The sequence below is a fragment of the Brachycentrus maculatus genome, unplaced genomic scaffold (assembly GCF_059751285.1).
Source record: "Brachycentrus maculatus isolate JH-2025_06_01 unplaced genomic scaffold, ASM5975128v1 h1tg000091l, whole genome shotgun sequence".
Lineage (NCBI taxonomy): Eukaryota > Metazoa > Arthropoda > Insecta > Trichoptera > Brachycentridae > Brachycentrus > Brachycentrus maculatus.
Window position 1 is genome coordinate 1,959,236 of NW_028280845.1, and position 21,684 is coordinate 1,980,919.

General features: G+C 37.6%; 2 protein-coding genes across 2 annotated transcripts; both read right to left on the reverse strand.

Annotated features, from left to right (window-relative positions):
• Positions 1 to 85: 85 nt before the first annotated feature.
• Positions 86 to 6,714, reverse strand: Psf2 (DNA replication complex GINS protein PSF2-like protein). Its single transcript, XM_088258203.1, has 5 exons — positions 6,598 to 6,714; positions 6,199 to 6,484; positions 5,844 to 6,114; positions 4,457 to 4,704; positions 86 to 2,689 (listed from the first exon to the last, which is right to left on the reverse strand). The coding sequence occupies exons 2-4, from the start codon at positions 6,441 to 6,443 to the stop codon at positions 4,621 to 4,623; spliced, it is 600 nt and encodes a 199-aa protein (XP_088114329.1). The 5' UTR covers positions 6,444 to 6,484; positions 6,598 to 6,714; the 3' UTR covers positions 86 to 2,689; positions 4,457 to 4,620.
• Positions 6,715 to 11,618: 4,904 nt separating this feature from the next.
• On the reverse strand, positions 11,619 to 19,066 carry LOC148310602 (eukaryotic translation initiation factor 4 gamma 3-like). The gene has a single exon (XM_088258206.1). The coding sequence runs from the start codon at positions 18,461 to 18,463 to the stop codon at positions 13,532 to 13,534; it is 4,932 nt and encodes a 1,643-aa protein (XP_088114332.1). The 5' UTR covers positions 18,464 to 19,066; the 3' UTR covers positions 11,619 to 13,531.
• Positions 19,067 to 21,684: the final 2,618 nt, after the last annotated feature.

Genomic DNA, 21,684 nt, shown 5'->3' on the forward strand with positions numbered 1-21,684 from the left:
CATAGATAAATAAGGAATAGTGTTTTTTGTGCCTTGAAAAATACGTTTTTCGTGAACGCTGCCATTGTGAAAGTGTTTTCACCAATTTTTTTTCATTTACGTGTGTTTTATTTGTATTAACAATTAAGTCCGTTGTGGTGGTATACCAAGCGTAGTGGTTAGCGAGTTATACCGTTTTTTCACTTTGACACGTGTCAGTCAAAAACGCGTGTGCTAGAGCTGTCATACACTCCAATATACCATCCGACGCGGAATAAAAAAACATTTATAGTGGTGTATTTAGTTCTTTAAGATTTTGACATTTTGTTGACATTCTTGTGAAAAAACTAAAAATTTACTCTTTTTTGGTGATATATGTTTTTGATAAAAATCTCATCTCATCGAGATTAGAGACTAGAGGTACAGATAGACATGCTTTCTATTATTTTTATAAGCAATGTAAGTAAGTAATGTAGTTACACATTTATCAAAACCTCTCTGTGAAAAGTAAAGTAATGTGAACCATCAAAGTGAAATAAATATATTTTTTAGATAATTTTATGGCGATAACTTTTGCCTCGCACCTTTTTATTAGATATAACCGTTTTTGTGGAAAATACAAAAGAAAATGCGATGGGTGACACATTAAGGGGGCAGACTGGGGAGGGTTAGCGGACTCCCGCGGAATAGTGACTTTCGAACACTTCTAGGGTCCTAAGGAACACTCGTTCACGAAAAGTATAACAACCTTTTAAGGGTTTGACCTAAAACATGTTTCTTTTTCTCTACATTACTATGGCTATAAATTTAAATTGATTGAATATTGAAAATCGGGACCAAATCGAGGATTTAATGTGCCTGGTACAAAAGTCCACTATTTTCTTTGAAAAACCTAATACATTTTATGAACATTTTTTGTTCATGTGTCCATTGATTTCACCGGAATGATATTTTTACGAAAGGACATTTTGTTGTCAACCAATAAAAATAATATATTTAAAGGTAGGTATTTTTTTTCGACTGATTGTATATATTGATTCAATCGGATTCTTAGGATTTACAAAAAGAAGAAGAATTCAATCTGGCAACCCCGGAAAAAAAAATGTTCGTCGGCTAGAATTTAAAAACCAGTTGGATCTATATAAATGATTTAGTCTTTGGTTGGATCGCGAGCAGTGAGGTTGCAATTTTTCTGACTGGCAAAACGGACGGTAATGAAAATTTGTAATATAATTTTGTGAACTGCGATTTACATATAGTATTTATAAGTAAGGAAATTTACTAAATAATACAAGACAAAAGAAATACAACATCAATTACAACATCAACATGAAAGCAACATCATTAGTTCAAAATCCCACAATTTCCTGTAATGCCTTGCAGTGTCTGATATTTTTCGAGTCAACAAATAGAAGTGAGGTAACAAAACTCATCAATGCTTTGCCCAGTAAACAGTGTTTACTGGACCCATTACCAATATGGCTTTTGAAAGAATGTGTCAATGAAATGGCTCCTTTTGTAAGAGATATATTGAGAGATCTTATCAACATGTTTCTGAAAAAAAAACATTGTTCCAAGGGCCATAAAAAAGGCTAATGATACACCACTTATGAAAAATTCTCAGATGGACACCGAGGACCTTTCAAGCTACCCCCAATTTCCAACCTTTCTGTTATATCAAAAATACTAGAGAAAATTGTTGGCCATAGACTGAAAATATATGTCGAAAAAAACAATTGTTTTCAATCAGCATACAGGCGATATCATTATACAGAGACAGGCGTAGTGAAAGTACTGTCTGATATAATAAGTGCTGTGGATGCTGGTGACCTTGTTTTGATTTCCTTTTTGGATGAGTACAACTTTTGGATTCTGGTGGAATGCTTGAGGAAGACATTTGTGATAAGGCACATGCATGATTTTGTTCAAACTTTCAAAAACGTGAATATTCAGTCTTATTTCAAAATTTAAAATCCCCTAATCATTCTGTCTCTACTGGCGTACCGTAAGGACCAGTCCTAGGTCCTTTTCTATACCTTCTCTACACCAAAGACGTTAAAAATATAATAAAGTTACAAGGATCTTGGTCTCACTGCTATAAGGATAATACGCAAATTTATTTGTATTGTAAACCGGGGAGAAAGATAAGTTTGTTGACTTCAATCACCGCATTGAGAGAATAGGAGAATGAATGGCTGAAAACAGATTGACATTAAAACCGTCTAACACAGAACGACTCTGGATTAATGACAAAGACCCGGTATATGCATAAATAGCATTGTGGCTTTCCATAAAGGCAAATGTAGGCAAAATTACCATACAAAAATGATACAGAGTCGAACCGGTTATTACGAGCACGGATATAGCGAGATCTCGAATATAACGAGGAAACATTCGTTGACATTTTGGTTTGTGATTTTATCAGAACATTTTTATTCACGATTATAAAGAGCTACTTCTCGGCTATAGCAAGCAAAAACATTGTCACAAAAAAAAATTTTACTTTGATATTTTAAAACACTATTTTCAACCGTAAGCAATAAAATCCGATTGGACAGTTTAACAAGCTTGTTAATAATATTCTACTATTTTTCGATGTTCATAACCAATTTTCATAATAGAACGCTTATAAGCGTGTTTCACTCTCTACTAACAGTAGTAAAAGACGCCTTTAAGCGTTTCCCGCAAACGATGTCTTAATAATATTCTACTATTTTTCGATGTTCATAACCAATTTTCATAATAGAACGCTTATAAGCGTGTTTCACTCTCTACTAACAGTAGTAAAAGACGCCTTTAAGCGTTTCCCGCAAACGATGTCTTAATAATAAAAAAAAAGAAAAAAAGAAAAGAGATATAAGATTCCAGTAGAAATAAAAACTCAAGCAAAACAGAGACAGACTATGGTTAGATTTCTCAATTTTTACTCATCAGGATATGTTCCAGACACTCACTCAATTCGAGATGTAATAATGGCTGCTGCCACACTAATACCAAAAGATGGAGTAACAGATTCTGCATCATTGATATGGGGTGATGAGTTCTATTCTAAGGATTTAGACAATGAAAACTTAAATTATTCACTTGATGGAGTTACACTAATAGAGGATGCTGGTGATACAGATGATGATGAAATTACTGCAGCTGATTTAAAAGCAATGGGAACAATTGATTTAAAGATAGGATCATCTATGGCAAATCGAGAAGAAGTTAGAACAGCATTTGAAGCAAATGCCTCAAAAGCAAATACTAAATCCTTATTAATTCCTGAGTTAGTTAGACATGAACATGATGTTGCCATGTTATCAAGTAAAGTAGCTCCTCTTTTGCATCAATATATTGATACAGACTTACAAGCATTTATGACCATATGTAAGAAAATTCTTCAAAAATCGAAATCAACAAACTCTTTTTCAAATGAGTTATTAGAATTAAGAAGTCTGATTGGATTTTTGGCATTGACCATGTTTAGAGCCTTAATTAAAACGGAAGCTCAAATGACTACAACCTTTCTTAAAGATCAATATAGAAGAAATCTTATACATTTAATAGGGGGTCCTGCATCAGAAAACTATTCACCACCATGTGTTGAATGCTTAACAAAGGTAATGGGATCCATGCATAAATCCAATTCCTTAAACTCATCATTCTTTTCAAAGATTGTATATACATGGAGTTCAAAATCAAAAGATAATCCAAATACAGGGGCAATAATGGCTGCATCTGTACTAACTCATACGTCTTGGAATGGTATGGGTATTGTAGAGAATGTTAATGATGTAGCAAGATCAAATTCATTAAGTTGGAAGTATATAATGAGGTACACTTTATTAAGTACAACTCGTGATTCATGGATGACAATTATTAAGTTCTTTTGTGATTATCAAACAAAGAATAACGCAGATAGTACCGTAGGATGGGCAAGAGTTATTGATGACGGATATTTTCTCAATTTATCAACTGATAAACATGTTCATCTCTCATCTCTTTTAATTTACTCTCAAGCTAGAATTCAGGATAATGATGGAATATATTCAGCAGCATGGACTGTTAAATGCAAAGACATAATTGCAAATTATGATGCTGCTGCAAAATATTTATATAGAGTTTTCTCTGGTGCTGAGGCCAATATCATCAGTGGAATTGAAGAATCTAATATTGCAGCAGATCTGATTAGAAGAACTAGAACTCAATTAAACAAAGACAGAGACAATGCTAACATGATCGGAACCAAAAACATAGATGATGTTGAACAAGAAAACAATGAGATAGATTCAGGGTCTGATGATGATAAAAGTGGAGACGCTAATGATTATTTTGATTAAATATCCAATGAAAACAATACTATATATTATAAAAATATTATATTATAACAATATAATATAATAAATATTATATTATTAATATATATAATAAATATTATATTATTGTTATATTATAACAATACTATATATTATGAAAACAATACTATTTCTACTCTTTTACGAAGTTTGTAACCTTTTTTTTTTGCATAAATACATGTAAAAAGTGTTGTAACAGTGTAAAATAGAAGTTGGTGTATAACTTATAACATGCCAAAAATTTGATGATAGCTGCAGACCCAGAAGATGCGGAACCAGTCCACCCTCTCTCTCTGTCTCCTCACTGTGAGCTGAATGAGATGTTTGGATTGCTGAAGGACATCGAACTGTTGACTCCCGATGATGAAATAGAAGGCTGTGCAGTCTGAAAAATAAACAAATTTATTACAAATTATATCAACTCGCAACACTGCGCGCAAATAACATTAAAATTTCACAGCCAAAAATCTTTTGTCCTTTTAGCAGACATCTTCATACTTAAATTTATTTTAAAATACACTCAGATCTCGCTTTTTGCCATTTCACTTTTTACTTTTATAATATTCTTTTTTTTTTTTTAAACTGCGATTTCTCAGAAGAATGTGCGGCAAAACGATGTATGATAGATGTTCGAATAGTGAAATAAGGAAGGAATGCAAAGCTGAGACAAGCATTATCAATAAAATTAAGAAAGGTGTGTTGAGATGGTTTGGACATGTAGAACGAATGAGTGAGGAAAGAACGGAAAAACAAATTTATGAGGCGAATGTAATTGGAAAAAGGAGCAGAGGAAGACCGAGAAAAACTTGGCACGATCAAGTATGCCAAATACTTGAAAGTGGTCAGGTTAGGAGTCGAAACGATCGGCGGATATATATGAGGAGATGCATGAACGTGGAAGAGGCGAAGAATGTTTGCAAGGACAGAGTGGTGTGGCGTTCTATTCTCCCTGCCTACCCCTGCGGAAAGCGGCGTGATGGTTAGTTAGTTAGTTAGAATGAAAAATACGGTGACCTATCTTTGATGTTTATATGATTTCCAATGGAAGATAGCAATTCACTTTGCGTCGTTTCAATTTGCGTCGCGATATTTTGGAACATATCTACGACGCAAAGTGAGGTCTTAGTGTAAATTATATTATATCTGTGGGCAGCACCGAGGCATCACATGTAAAGAATATAGAGACAACTAGCAAGTATCATAATTTTTTACTGATATTTTATGTTTGTAATTTATATAAAGTTCTCAAAAAACATGTAGCACTTATATTTCAAAAGTTTTTAGAAAACATTTTGAATAAAATTTTAGTTTTTCTTATTTTCATACATTTTACGTTAAGGTACATTGAAACAAGTATTGTGGTCTAGTAAAAAAAATGTTCTACCGCCATTGGATGGGATAAAATGGCCGCCAATTTATTTTTCAAAAGGGAATTTACGAAAAAAATGCAGAGCTACACTTGTCCCATTTGAACCGCAATTAATGCTAATCCCGCTTTAAACCAAAAAGAAAATGAATAAATACCTTTTGTAACCTATAAAGTTGGTCCATGGCGTGCGGGAGTAGCGGTTTAGCAGAGTTGACTTCCATCAGCGTGAGGTGGTCCAGTCTGCCATAACTCCCCCCAGACTTCATGAGAGCGTCCATCGAAGTCCGTAATTTCGCCATGCGGATATCCCAAATGTCCTTGATCGCCGTGCGAATCTCGTCCGAATGCGGAATGTCCTCGGCAGCAACACACAACAGCAATTTGGCTTCGACCATGTAGTGTTCATTCGGCATCTTCGTGAAAAACCTAACAAAACAACACGTTAAGAATACATAGTAAAGAATTATATAAATTCATCGCCATGCAGAAAGTTAAAGCGATTCAATTCACCTCGACCGTTTTTCTTCCTCTTTTATCTCGTTCAAAATGTCCAAATCCATCCACTCCGGAACGACGATCCTGCATTTCCGCTTGTTTTTTAACATCACGGCTAGCCATATGGGCACCGTGACCGGCAAACCGGCAATAAAAGGTCCCAATTCTCCAGATATGAGGAATATTTTGTCGTAACTGAAGTTTGGGATGATCTTCACGTGTTTGTTTTCCGCCAAAAATTCTACCTCGTCCGGTTCCATCTTCAATTAGTAAGACTTTCAGTCTCGGTAACTTGATTTTTCTTAAACATTGATTACAACATTGGATTAGAAATAAGACAGAAAAATGAATAACAGAAAGCGGCGCTAATACCGAAAATGATTGAAACAACTGCATGAGACCCCGACCACTTACCACATGGAAAAGAACAAGAAATTCGGAGCAGATGGAAGCAGAGACCAACTTCGAAGACACCAAATTGCGACAATACCCAAAACTTTACCAAGAAATGGCGCGAAAGTGCCGCAGACCATAACCAATTGTACCATAAATTCACACCATCGACAAAAATAAATTCATAGACGACAAACAACAAAAGTTGGTGGCATAAGGGCAATTTTTGCTTTCGGAATTCATAACGCATGAAACACCGATGTTGATTACTTTCAGATTTTATGGGTAATTTATGAGCGCAAGTTTCAGTTGTTTTGTCTACAGATTTTTATTAATGGGCTTACATCAAAACATGAAACGTTACGAAATTAGTAGATTGGTGAATTCCGAAAGTAAAAATCGCTCGTGTACTAACAGCCTTAAGTCTCACTAAACCTATGTAGGTACTTAAAATGTTATTTTTCGTTATGACTAAAACTTTTTGCCTTTATAAAGAGGTGTGTATATGCAAAAAGTACACCCGGGCTTGCATTTTTTTTACATCGTAGGTGAAAACCCACCTTCATTCATAAGTTATTATTCTTATTTTAATTCTTCGCCCTCGGACACTAATATTTATTTTATATGAAGAAATAAATATTTTTACCGTACATATGTGACATTTGTACGGCCCTTTTCAAGCTTTAATTTTAAAAGAAAATAATAAATGTATGTTTTTTTTCTAGGATGTTTCATTTTCTTTACACACATGGATCCGTAAAATCTGTCATTAGATTCCCATAAAACATTGTTTACTAAAGTAAATTTATCACAGCTAGTTACTTATTTTTAGTTTATTTAAACAAGTGTTTATAACGTTATACTGATGAAAAATTACAGATCTACATGTTAAAAGGAAAATATTCGGAAAACATAACAATTATTCTATTTTAATTTGAAAAAAAAATCCAGAATGGAATATCGGAAAATGTATTATTAAAGCAGTCTATAAAAAATACAGACCATTGATTATTATATCAAATACATATTATTTCAGATTGTTTAATTTTCAATTCTTTATATATATAAATAATAATAAATAATAAAACCCTTATCCGCACCCCAATGATGCATAGGGCACTGCGTCATATAAACGCAGTGTTATCTTGATTGTTTACACATGAAGGAAAGGTGATCAGCCCTCCGCTTCAGGTACCAGTCCAGGGTAATAATATTGAATAAATATTGCAGTGAAAAAATCACTTATATTTATTTTACCCCCCTTGGGAACCGAACCCGGGACCTCCAGAACGGTAGCCGAGCGTGCTGACCATTACACTACGGAGGCGGACAAAAAAAAAAAAAAAAAATATATATATATTTATGTGAACAATATTTAAAGCACTGAATTGTGCTTTTCCATTTTCAGATTAACTTTTTTTTTGTTTAAATTTACAAAAGGTTTTATTATGATTTCAACCGGTTTTAAATCAAATAGCTTCTTCCTCAAGATATATTTTCTTCAAGTTTGTAATAAGTAAATGATGCTTTCTTTCTCATTCTACGTGTTACACAGTCTAGACTGGTAGCTGAAACGCAGGATTAATTTAATATAGTAAGCAATCAAGATTTCACGTGCCTATACAATGCAGTCCCCTATGCATCACTGGATGTGGATAAGGGTTAGAGGAAGATGAAATTATTTACATTACTACATGATATTAAAGAAATGCAAGTTTTAAGAGTCTATTATCTGGTTTCATCAGCCCAGATGATGTTGAAAAAAGTTGGAAAATATTGCCAATAAGAGTGAACAATTCATAAAATAAAAATACTCTCAATAATGAAATACCCATGAGTAGACAGATGCAAGATGTTTTTATCAAGAAATGGGAATTTAAATCAACAAATCATTTGGGTAGATATTATCATATTGACATTAAAGTTATCTAAATGATGTGTTATGATTATCAAATATTTGCTATGTGAAAATACTTTTAATTAAAATTATAATTAGATATTTCCGGAAGTCTATATTTATCAAATATTATGCTAAGATAATTTAGGCAAACATATGTGGTTATCAAATAACTAATATAAAACTTCTTTTTGCCTATAAAACCCTTATCCGCACCCAGATGGTCCACAGGGAACCAAATCAGATCGACGCAGGGTTACCTATCTTAATCACTAATTACATGAAGGCAGGGTGATCAATCCTTCCTCCAGTCTTTGATATTGTGTGTGTCATGTCAGGTCCCCTTGAATCGACCATCACTTGAGAGTAATTGTCTTTCGGCAGCTTTAAACAGCGTCTTGACGGTTCTGATCTACGCCCAATCTAATATATTCCGGAACAGGTAAATCTGCCTTCTGCCCACACCTCGTCAAACATCTTTTTTGCCTTTTATGATGAGTTGCAATCATAAGGTAAGTGCTCGTACTTCTCTTCCCTAAGCACATGCCCCAGATAAAACACCTTCCGGACTTTGATTTCAGTCAGCAACTGTCATCCCACTCTTGCTCTTTGGAACATTAGTTATTAGATGAAATACAGATAAGGTAAGTGGAGGGGCTCAAGATCAAGGATATCTCTGTAAGTAGGTAGGAAGGTGGGGCAAGCAAAATAGCTGCAATGTCTAAAGGTGGACTGACCGGAGCATTTCGTCGTAACGTAACATTCGCGGCGAGCATCCGAACATCAGATGGAGTACTCGGAAGGAGCTCGGCTCGCTGTACTGACTATACGAATGCTCGCATCGTAACGTGTTACGTTACAACAAAATGACTCCGGTCAGTCCCCACCACAAGGCCCGGGTTCCAAACCTGTACTCATAATAGCTTGTGTAACTCAAGACACCGCTATTCGCTGGGTCCCTTGAATGAATATGAAACTAGTTATAGATAGTAACACTTTTAAAATCATAATTTGCACCATTTACTAAGAACTTGTCATGTTTGTGTACACACCGGATGTAGAGTAATTTAATGTGCATTAATGGGAAAAAAAATCATGTTAGCATTTCAACAATAATACAGTAAATAGATCATGATTTCCATCACATATTTTTTTCCTTTTATCATTAATGTAATTGTGTGTATTATATTGAGCACAGTTAAAGCATCATTCAACGGACTGAGAAAATATTTATTTTATTAGCTACTGATAAAAGTAAAATAACTAATTTATTTATATTTATTCCAAATTTCTAAAAAGTGCAAGCCTCCAAGGCTCATATGGTTTATACATGATTTTTGTTATTTTTAAATTAAACACTTGTATAACCACTTAATGAGTTTTATTTCATTACACACGACTTGTTTAAAAAACTAACAGACATTTTCATCTACAGGTGAAAATTAAAACTCAAATCCTGTAGATTAAAACTCATTAAGCGGTTATACGAGTGTTAAATAAAAAAATCAACATGTCATTCCAAAAAGTTAATACCGAATCAATAAATAATACACATGATTTAATTTTAATAGAATAAAATTGTGTTAACAGACGTAGAGGTCCTATGGAATGACCTTAAGGTTTGTCAAAATGATGTGGATGCTTAAAACCAAATTAAGAATAATAATAAAACCCTTATCCACACCCAAATGGTGCATAGGGCACTGCGTCATATAACGCAGTGTTATCTTGATCGTTTTTACACATGAAGGAAAGGTGATCAGCCCTCCGCTTCAGGTACCAGTCCAGGGTAATATTGAATAAATATTACAGTGGAAAATCACTTATATTTATTTGAACCCCCCTGGGAATCGAACCCGGGACCTACAGAACGGTAGCCGAGCGTGCTGACCATTACACGGAGGCAGACGAATTAAGAAAGAGGATTGATACTTTTGAGATGTGATGCCAGAGGCATATTGTCACCGGAAATGTAAATTAATATAAAACACAGATTGATATAAATAAAGAAAGTAGAGTGAATGCCGGGAACAAAATGATTTGTGTACTGAAATTAATTATAACAAACAAAATCCTAACCGCTAAACCTATAATAGCAAGTGCGCAATGAAGTTCTGGGATTTGAAAAGGATGAAGTAAACTGAATGCAGACAAATTGCGATTAATCTGACAAATATGCAGCAAAAATATATATGACAGATATTCAAATGGCGAAATATAAAAATAAAGCAATGATGAAATAAGCATTATCGATAAAATTAAGAAAGGTGTGTTGAGATGCTTCGGACATGAATGCATGAGGAAAGAATGGTAAAACAAATGTATGAGGCAAATGTAATTGGAAATAGAAGTTAAAGGAAGACCGAAGGAAACTTGGCATGATCGAGTACTTCAAATACTTGGGCGTAGACAAGTTGGGAGTCAGAATAATCAGCAAATGTGTAAAAAAAAAATGATTTCGAAAAAGGTCAATGAAGTTTGCAAAGACAGAGATGTGTTCAATCTTCTCTGCCTACCTCTGCAAAAAGTACAAATTTGAAGTTTTGTTAGAAGTTACCTAGTAAAAAAAATGTCTCCATTGCTATTCAAATATGAAATTAGATTTTCAGTCACTGTCAATTCTACTTCTTTTTCTAGTCCTCATCTGCACCCAATAGCGCATAGGGCACTGCATTCCACGAACACAGTGATATCTACATATCGCTCAATCCTTTCAACAACATCATGTATCAGATATCGTAAATTTTCAGTTGTGTTTAATATTAAAATCTATTATTTTGAGAAATAAAAAGACTTTGTTTTTTTATCCATTCACATTTTTATTAACAACTAGTTTCGGCAACAACCTGTTGCCCTCTTCAGGGTTTATTTTATAACTGAACTTTAAACCCTGAAGAGGGCAACAGGTTGTTGCCGAAACTAGTTGGTTGTTAGTAAAAATGTGAGTGGATCAAAAAATAAAGTCTTTTTATTTCTCAAAATAATACATCACTATGATCCACAAAGTTAATGCTTTCAATATTCAAAATATAATATTAAAATGAGTTATTGATCACCCCAAGATCATGCGTCAATGGATCGCAGAGAGCATGTCTTCCTTTACCACTAAAATAATGGGGAACAGGGAGAAAGCAAAATAATAAAGCGATTTCCTTGGTGTTTATTGAATAAATTATACATTGCATTTTAATAAAAAATGAAAATGAACCCAACTATAATCTAATATAACAATTTATTTTGCAGAAATATATATTTATGTATACATACTATTTTTTAAATTCTAAATGTATGTAATTATGTTTACCCAAAAAGACAATAATCCGCTTTTTGAATATTTTTCATATAAGTTATCTACGAAATTTAACTAGACTTAATTCAAACTCACATTTAACAGAAAATTTTCTGTTGTGACAAATGTGATATACTAATTTATCATTATAAAAACATAGAAACAGGCGTCGTTTATTTCAATTTCATTTAAATTATTTACAATATATGAAATCCAATGTACAGTTCGCTCCCGAGGAGTTGACTGAATGCATCAGTAGGTAAACATTTTAGAAAAAGCATTCCCGTCCTGTTCAGCACACCATACAACCTTTTTCATGTTTCGTTACAAAATAAACACACCAAGAAGTATCGAACAAGCAAAACAAAGAGAAATATTGACCAGCAGAATCTTACTCAAAACATAATATATTATCAGTAGAGTCAAGTTGTCACTCGAATGATACAAGTTACGAGACAGTGTACTTCGGGATACATTCCAATTGCAGATCTCTGCAGACCTTCAACTAATGAGGCACGTAATTCACCAAGAAATGACTCACACACAAGAATAACACATTTAGGTTAGTCAGAAATCACTGGCAGTATTCTAAATAGTATATTAGATGCACTTGGTAATGGTTGCGGAGGGAGTCAACCAAAGAATTGAACAAGTCTGCGCAGAGCATGTATTGACTAACACCATTCGCGACTGAAAGATTCCAGTCGCACGGTGAACAATACTTAATACAAAAAAATTATAATCCTCATCTTAATTTTAAAAGGTATTTTAACATTGTGATAAGTAGAAGGATAAAACATATCGTGTTTACACATTCAGTTAGCCAAAAGCAAGTGTCTTCAGTAGTACAACGTCAAAGCAAAATGTTTAGTTTATCAACATAAAACAATTTCACAACAGTTAAAAATTCACAATATTTGAGTCCAGTCCAGTCTATTTACCGTAGTATATTATTATATTTTAACAACAAATATTAGCGTACAGGGAAGATCACATCCGTGTGAAGTCCTTTAGATTGATCCAATAAGACAATATAATGTAATTTGACTCGGAAAGAGTGTAATATTGCAGAGTTGCGAGTCCAAGTTACATCACTTGGGAAATTCCCAACAGTACTTAGAGAGAGTATCTCATGGAGTAATAAACAATAAAGCAATTTTGTCATACTACTTATATATTTACAAAGACTTTGCTTATGGAATGAAATTTATTTATCGTAATATATTAATAAGTTTTAATCTATTTAAAAATCATCACAGGAATTATTACAATACATTTGTAAAGCTTCTCGAAGGTTCAATACAACTTTACACACTGCATATAACATTACTGAATTTTTCAAGCGACTATTCAGGCTTTTTTTCCCCGCGGGAGGTATAAAACACATATTTAATATGTGCCACTGAGCCACAATACTCTTGCGAGTGAAGCGACTCTTTCAATTTACATTCTCCAATTTATTTTACCCACATTGAATGTTTGCTAATTTCAATATAATTATATATGTATAGTATAATATTAACATAGTGTAGGCCAAAAATGGTAACAGATAATGGAAAAATGAACCAGAAATGATATTTTTAGGCAGTATATGCCTACAAAGGTGGGAAGTACGGGCAGACCATTGCGAGGCAGCTTGGGGAGAACATGAATCCGGGTGACTGATAGTGACATATGATATCTTGAAATTGGGAGAGCTTTTTGCTACTCAATTCTGTAGGTGGTTTCGTTTCTACAACATAAATTTCTCATTCCATCCAATTCAGTTTCTAATTGTAGAGCTCATCTTCCACAACGGATGCCGTTTCATCCGAAGATTCCTCGACGGACTTGAGCGACGTAAAGAACGAAGTCAAAGTCTTGAGGATGACGCCCTTTCCTTCCTGTTGGTGGGGATCCATGTTCTTTTCCCACGCCATGAACCCGTCGTAGGAGATGATCTCTCCGTATTCCCACAGGTAGTCGAACACCTTCAGCGTGATGCCCTGCGGGTGCTCCAGCTTGTGGATGAGGTGCTGGATGGCGAACAGACACTCCAGCTCGTTCCGCTCGTGGCCCCCCACGTAGGTGCTGAGCAAGGGATAGTACATGCTGAGCCTCTGGCTGGTCTCGTTGGTGTCGAACCGGGGCTTGTCTAGCCCGTGTGCGCACAGCGCGTACGTGTGCACGGCCTCCGTGATGGCCCTGATGAACCAGCCATCTTGGACGGACTTGCCGATTCGGCGGTTTATCCACTCCTTGATGGAGTCGCGGCTCTCGTTATTCTTCATCAGCTGTAACATTTGAGCGCACGCATCGTCGGGTGTGATCATTCCGCTGCTTTGGACCCATTTCAAAGGAAATTCTTCTTGGAATTGGTCTACCCTCTCTTCATTCATCCAATCTGAGAGTTCTATATTGGATTTTTCCCATAAAGACTTGATGAAATTCTCAGATTCTTTCAGTTTTTCTAAAAAGATCGCAGTTAACAACTCGAAACCTTTATCGAGTTCAATTACTTTTGAAAAGGCTAAATGGATTTGTTTTAAATTCAATTCACTCTTTTTCATATGGCCCCATATGAATGCACTCAGCATTTTCCATATCAGGTTACCCTCTTTTACAAAATAATTAGATGAGAGATCCATGGTTTGCTTTACAGCAGAAAGGAAGTCTTCGGTTGATATACTGTCATCATCGACCAGCCGACCGGTGACGTCTCCGATTATCTGCATGTTTTCCTTCTTATTGTACTCTAAGCCCCAGAGCAGTAATTCTTTAACTACGAGTGGCATTTCATCTTTGGTGTAATTACTTTGAATTTTGTCTAAAATTCCGTAAGAACTATCTACATTTGCCATAATTTCCTTTACTTTACTACCTATGGATTCTTGCGATGAGCTAGAAGGTTGGTCTTCGGAATCAGACTTAAATGTTGATCGTTCAATGGAAGCTCCTTTTGATCTGTAACTCATTTTTCTGGCGGAAGCGGCTTCTTGACCGCTAGCCCGATCCTGATCCGAATACTGATTATCCAGAACCAGGTACATATTGGATGTCTCTGTTCCGGCGGGTTTCCTACTGTTGCTCGAGGCACCGCTACCCGACTTGTGACTAGAAGACCAGGCGTCGGACTTGTTGTTTTTAGTGATGGTGGAGCCCTTACCCCAGGTGTACTGGGTGGAAGGCTGGAGGGAGGTCTGCGTGATGGGCGTCGCCGCAATCTGCTGCAGCCTGCTGAGCTTGCCCGAGTCCACCACGAAGGGAGTCTGCTTGGCGCGCGTGTTCCGCGACGAGGCCGTGGACCAGCCGTCGTCCGTGACGCTCTTGGAGCCTCCTCGCTTGTTCATGTTGTTGGGACGGTCTTCTTTCCTCGGCATGTTTGTCGGCGACGAGTAGTTGGAGTACAGAGACTTGTTTTGCTCCGACTCTACTTCCATCTTGATCTGGTCCATAGTTTTGGGGTTGGCATTAGCTGCCAGTTGGCGCGGCACCCACTTGTTATGTCGTAGATCGATGACATCTTGGAGCATGAACCTTATTCGACTACTGACATTATTGTCTTTAGTTTCAAATATGATCCGCATACTATTAAAAAAAGGCTGAAGGTCCACTTCGGATTTTATTTCCAAGTCTTTACCGATAGTCGTAAGTAATTTACACAAACACTCGAGAGTTTCCTCTTCAATTTTTTTCAACAGACGGTTTATGCAAAACAGAATGATATTGCTAGTAATAATATTTTGTTTATACAGTTCCCCTATAAATCTAACATTGCCGACTGACCGACGTCGTATTTTCCGCTCATCTTCTTCCAGTATTAACACTAATTCTTTCTTTTTTTCTGGATCAGTGCACTTCTCGATCTCCAATTTGCGATCTTTGGTCGAATCGTCTTCCTTCTCGAATTCCGACTGGCACCGGCCAACAATCAAGGAGCGGAAGTTGACAGGTTTTTCGTCTTTAGAATCGCAAACCATAATCTGCTCCAACTCTTTACACATCAGGGCATACGCTACTGAAAAGTTTGGTTCGTCTACGGCTTTTTCAAAGACAAGGTCAATCACACCGACCAGCCTTTCCTTAGTATCTATTTTTAGTGCACGAACCTGCGCTATCAACGTGTCAAACTTTTGGGGTGTAAGTTTGTTCAGTACGCTGCGGAAAGTCTTGTAGAGTTCAAGAGTGGCTAACTCCTCCTCTTCGAGTTTAGAAGACCGCATTCGAGCCGGTTTCCAAGCATTTTGTGTTTCGTTGAGCTTCACATCCGACCTCAGAGAGAGGTTTACGTGTATTATTCCGGCCCTATTATTCAGTCCAGAACCAGGAGTACTGATTCCTTTCGAGTTAGGTTTTCCGTGTTGAGATTTGCGGTTGGGAGTCGCACTATGCACGGTACTTCTGGCGAACCCGGGTAACAGATCATTTTGCCTCATCATAGAGACGTTGCGAGACACATCCGACGGATTACGTGGTTGTCTTTGCGCATCTGCTACTATTTCCAATTGATTAATATTTTCAGGTTTCTTCTTAGAATTGGGATCAAATCGTAGCATGAGTAGGAATTCAGGATCATAACTCTTCTTCCCGGATGTGTTAAGCGGTGACCACTGATCTGGTCTATAACTGTAGCGCAACACGGGAGTGGCTTTCTCATTCTCTTTGTCAGCTGGAGTTTTTTCATTCTCGGCAGCGTCTGATTTCTCTGCAGATTCAGAAACTTCCCCGGAGTTCTCGGGGGTGGAGGCGGGCTCCTCATCCTGGGGAGTCACACTAGCTACTGAACTTTCTGCAATTTCCTGTTCCTCTTTAACTATCGCATTTTCGGCAGTATCATTCTTCTCGACAGAAGAAACGTCTGCCAAAATTTCATCTTTAACTGTAGAAACGTCGTTCGCAATCAGAGTAAGTTTTTCGGTAACGTCTTTAACAATTTCATCACTAGGGATAAAAGAATTTGTAATTTCAATAGGTGGTTCAGAATTCAATTCTAAGGATTCCTTGTTTGAATCGATAATATCATTAGGAAGAAGAGGACTTTCGACAGCCTTTGATAGATTTTCGATAGCGGGTTTGACATGGTGAGCTTGTTCGGGCTCCATCTTATTATGAACGGATGATCGAGGCTTAGCTTTTTTAGGCTCTTGTTTGTTTTTATTGTGAGTGGAATTACTTAAAGCTTCACACACAAGCGCAGGAGTCTCCTGGTGAGTGGAGTTGTGATCACCGACTATAATTTTATTAAATGGTGTGAATATTTTTTCTATATTATCGATATTCAAGTTCATGATTCCCAATTGGAGAATGTCAACATTATCACCAATTTGTGGCAAACGCGCTTCATTTTCCTTATTATCTATAGGAATTGGCACTTCTGCACGCTTTTCTTCAGTTTTCTTGGCATATTCTTCAATAAGAGTAGTGTACGGGGCAGTCACGGAGGAGGGAGTAACGAAGGGTTCTTTAGGAACATTTTCATCGGACAAAGGTTCCGGCTGAGCTAGCGGCTTGTTGGGTTTCTGCAGTTTAACCACTTGGCTCTTCTTGGAATCGGATGTCACATTTTCTATAACTTTTTGCTGCTTGATAATATGACTTTGTTTGGGCACTATTTCGGGACTGTTGGATATAGCCGAAACGACGGGAGTTTCCGCAAGTTCATTCACCTGGTTATGCTTTAAATATTTTTCTTCAATTTGATCCGACTCCGACTTGATTTCCGCATTAATGTCGTCGTATACCTGAACCATGACGTTCATCTCTCGAATTTGCGACAAACGAGTATCGTTCTCGATATCGCATCGATCGTTGACGGCCTCCTGGATGTCGTTGTCTTTGGCGGCGACGGACACCCGTCGGGTGAACTCCTCCACGATGGCCAGACTGTTCTCGTCGGGCTGCGGGGGCGCGCGGTCGCCCGCCTCGCTGCCGGCGTCGTCCTCCAGGATCTCGACAGTGACGTCCTTGCCGGACTTGGGGTCCACGATGGGGATGGCGTGCGTGCGGCGCTTCTTCTCGCCGGGCGGCGGCGCGTGCGGCATGGGCGCGTAGCGGCCCGGCACCAGCATGGGGTGCTGCGGCGGCTGCGGCGCGGGCGGCGCGAGCCCCGGCGCGGCGGGCGGGCGGGCGGGCTGCGCGCCCGCGCCGTACATGTACGGCGGCTGCGCCTGCTGGCCGGGCCCGGGTCCGGGGTAGGCGCCGTAGTACTGCGGGTGCTGCATCATGCCGGGCTGCGGGAAGTACTGCGCGCGCGGCGCCTGCTGCTGCGGGTAGCCGGCGGGCGGCAGGCCGTGCTGCAGGTGCGACTGCAGGTGGTACACGGGCGCCATGCTGAACACCACCTGCTGCGGCGGCGCCTGCGCGCTCCACTGGTTCTGCTGGCGGTGGTGCGCGGGCCGCGCCAGCTGCTGCGGCTGGCCGGGCGCGGGCCCGCCGCGGTACTGGTAGCCCTGCGCGCGCGCGCTTGCCTGCCCGTAGCTCATGGGCGGCTGCTTGAGCTCCTGCTGCGGCGGCGTGGGCGGCTGCGGCAGTCCGGCCACCCCGGCCACGCCGCGCGCCTGCAGGTGGGGCCCGCCGCCGCCGCCGCCGCCGTACGACCCGCCGACGGCGCCCGGGGGCACGGAGAACCCGTCCGCCCGCCCGGGGGTGTGTGGTCTCGTAACGCAGGCATATCTCGGAGATTGACCCGGCGCCAACTGCACCTGTTTCCCGTTGCCACTCATGTTTTTAACACCATAGGTATTAAAACACACTTCGCTTCACCTCTCCTCCGATTAGAAATATTTATCAAATGTTAGACATGTATGACATGTCAATTGGAACACGGCATTATTAAAACCATAAAACACTATTTTTATCGCGACACTTTCACTCGCGACGTTTATATTTACTTCCAAAATGTTTTTTTGGAAGTTTTCGCGACAAAAACTCGTAACTAAAGAAATATGAAAATCGACTCTCCGCAAATGGAACACGTTCTATATTTTACAGAGCAAGCTGTCAGCGTTTAAGGTTATGTCTAATTCCGTGGTGCGTGGTGTTTCTCGGTAATATATTTTGGTTTTTTCTGTCACTTAATCATTTACCGATAATACGTAGACAAAATTTATTTTATTTTGATTAGATAATGACGTGCACAATTGTTTAAATACGTCGAAGACACCCCATCACAATCAACAAATATTATCGACACGTGTAGGAATCTAAATTATCGATATTTCATTTACGCATGCGTGCCCCGTTAATATGGCTGTTCAACTTAATGTTTACCAGCCAGCACCTTGTAAAATACTCTTTTTGGTTTACGAAATACAAATAAAAGTTGTTTTACTCCACATAATTTATGAATACTACTTATAAAATAATATTTTTCAAATAAATTTTATAAATTAAGCGCTTGATTTAGAAAATATAACGGGCCAGGTTCGTAAAGATCTCAACCAAACAATACAAGCTTTGACCGTCATCCATAGATGTCACTAATATATACATATTCATAAATCAGAAAAACGCTAATCAGCAAAGTATTATGTATTATAACAGATAATAGATATATGTATCGAGGTACCTACAAATGTGCATGTTATGTATATGTTTTTTTTTTAATTATTAATATTATTATTTTTGAATTGCTTGTACGGATATTCAACCTCGTTTGCCCCGGCAATTGCTGATGGTCCTCTTAATTAATAGTACCTATACACTCGTTTTCCACACATTTTTTTTTATTAATAATTACGGGGGATTCAAATATTTAATATGCTACTTGTGATCCTGTAATTAGCAATTAAGCTAACACTACACCCATTTTGTGCTTTCGCTATGCACCATGGTATGCGTATAAAGATCAGGATGAGGAGGAGTCCAAAAGGGAATATTGGCGATACTTTGTCAAACTTGCACCAGCTTGTACGAGTAGTATTCCCTCTTAATTTCCTTACCTATATTTTAGCAGAAATGTCCTTCCCCCTGGACTCCTTCACTACAATGATGTAGATTACTACTCGTATAAATGTGCCAACAATTTCAATGAAATATATATAGGTACCTATCTGGGGTGCAGGGCTGGTTACTTAGTATTCAAGTAATTGACGATGGAGTTTTCATTTTATTATTATTTACCGTACGCATGCTTATCATTCTATATTTACAATAATCACTGGATTTTCCTACGTCGAGAGCACATTTTACAATATACTGGACTCTATTTTTACACGTTTTCGATAAAAACGGTGCTAAAAGAGAAAAAATCAAACATTCATTCATCATACAACAAATAATACGGGGTACAAAGTTATTGCCCACACGAGCCAATCCAAAAAAAATCTGTAATCCGTTATATTGTATTGACGAAAATTTAGGATTTTTATAATAAAATATTTTAGCGTACATTCGATGAATATTTCCTACCTTCGTGTCAGAGTATTATATTTCCAAATAATATTTTTCACAGACTTCATTTCGATTTATTCAGGATGAACGACTTTCTATCTATATTATAATGAGATTTTTTAGATTTCATTCGATGCGTTCGATTTTTTTCCTACCAAGTCATAAATCGAAACACCAAAATCGAACAGAAAACATACATACTTATATGGTACTTGTCGGGTTTTGTAAAATTCAACGAAAATATGAGTAACAGTAATTAGTAATTTCTTACATACATCGCGTATACTTTCTACTGGTACTGTGCCTAGAGAGAAATGCAGAAGGGGGCTAGAACAAATATGTGCGGGAATCAGGACAATTTGGACAGAAATTGAAGAGTTTAGAAAATATATGCAATGTAACCTGGATTTAGAAAATTAAGTTGGCCTTAACAACGCGTCGATCCTTTGCTGCGCTCTATGCTCCATTGGATGCAGATAGGGGTTAAAAAAGTCTAAGTTTTAAATACACCTTATGGCACCTTACAAGGGCCCAGAGCAGCCGTGTAATAAGCTATGAGAATAGGTGTCTGCGGAGAATTTTAGGCGTGCGGTGGTTTGACTTTGTGAGAAATGAAGAGATAAGGGGTAGGACGCAGCAAATCTTGGTCACAACTGTCGTCAAGAAAAGGCGATTCATTTGGCTTTGCCATGTACTCCGCATGCCTCCTGAGAGCCGCCATCAAGCTTGCCTCTTTTACAAGGCATCAGGTTCGCGCCGCCCAGGACGACCACTGCTGACAATTCGTCGACAGTTCTCGTCAGAACTTTGGGACGCGGATCTTGCGGGAGGATGCAAGGGAGCTGGCAGCCTACATAAAAGCCTGGAGACAGTTTGTGAACTCCATATGCTCCACCTAGGGAGCGGATATGGTTTTAATAATAATAAGTTTTAAATGATTGCTCATGTTTTAATTTTATTGACTTCAAATTGCAGAATGAAAGAAGACATTAAAACAATTATTCCTTTATTTATGCTTCATATTAACATAAATAAACATATATTATATACGTACATACAGGTACATTCATCGACATATTTATTTCTAGATTTGCACCTACCTAATTTAGCTACTGTTAAATAAAACTCATTTATACAGGGTGAGGTGGATCAAGTGTAACATGATTCACGGAAGTTTATGATCATATTTACCTGTCAAATCATTTCAGAAGATTCCTCAAAGTTGGAATATTGTTACTTTATTTTATTGTCTATAAGCTGTAGAAACCTAATAATAAGTAAATAACCTAATAATAATAAATCTACAACATTTTGAGTGTGACCATATAGGGTAGACTGGGTACGGTTGAAACAATTTTGCTTAAATTGTCCATAGTATCGCTCTTTACAAGTCAAGCGATGATGAAGATGCATTAAATACAAGAGCGTTTTTCTGTCTACTAATGGGAAGTATTATTTCAGTACCCGGTGTGTTATTTTTAGTGGCAGATCAAATTTAAAAAATATATCCGATTTGTTTCAACCGTCCCCATACCAGGGGCAGTTGAAACAG

What these genes read in the sequence shown, in the direction of transcription:
- Psf2 (XM_088258203.1), bottom strand. Translation starts at nt 6,443, where the DNA reads ATGGAACCGGACGAGGTAGAATTTTTGGCGGAAAACAAACACGTGAAG. An exon ending in GAGGAAGAAAAACGGTCGAG is followed by an intron (nt 6,115 to 6,198) that starts GTGAATTGAATC and finishes TTGTTTTGTTAG; the next exon opens with GTTTTTCACGAAGATGCCGA. An exon ending in AACTTTATAGGTTACAAAAG is followed by an intron (nt 4,705 to 5,843) that starts GTATTTATTCAT and finishes TTTATTTTTCAG; the next exon opens with ACTGCACAGCCTTCTATTTC.
- LOC148310602 (XM_088258206.1), bottom strand. Translation starts at nt 18,463, where the DNA reads ATGAGTGGCAACGGGAAACAGGTGCAGTTGGCGCCGGGTCAATCTCCG.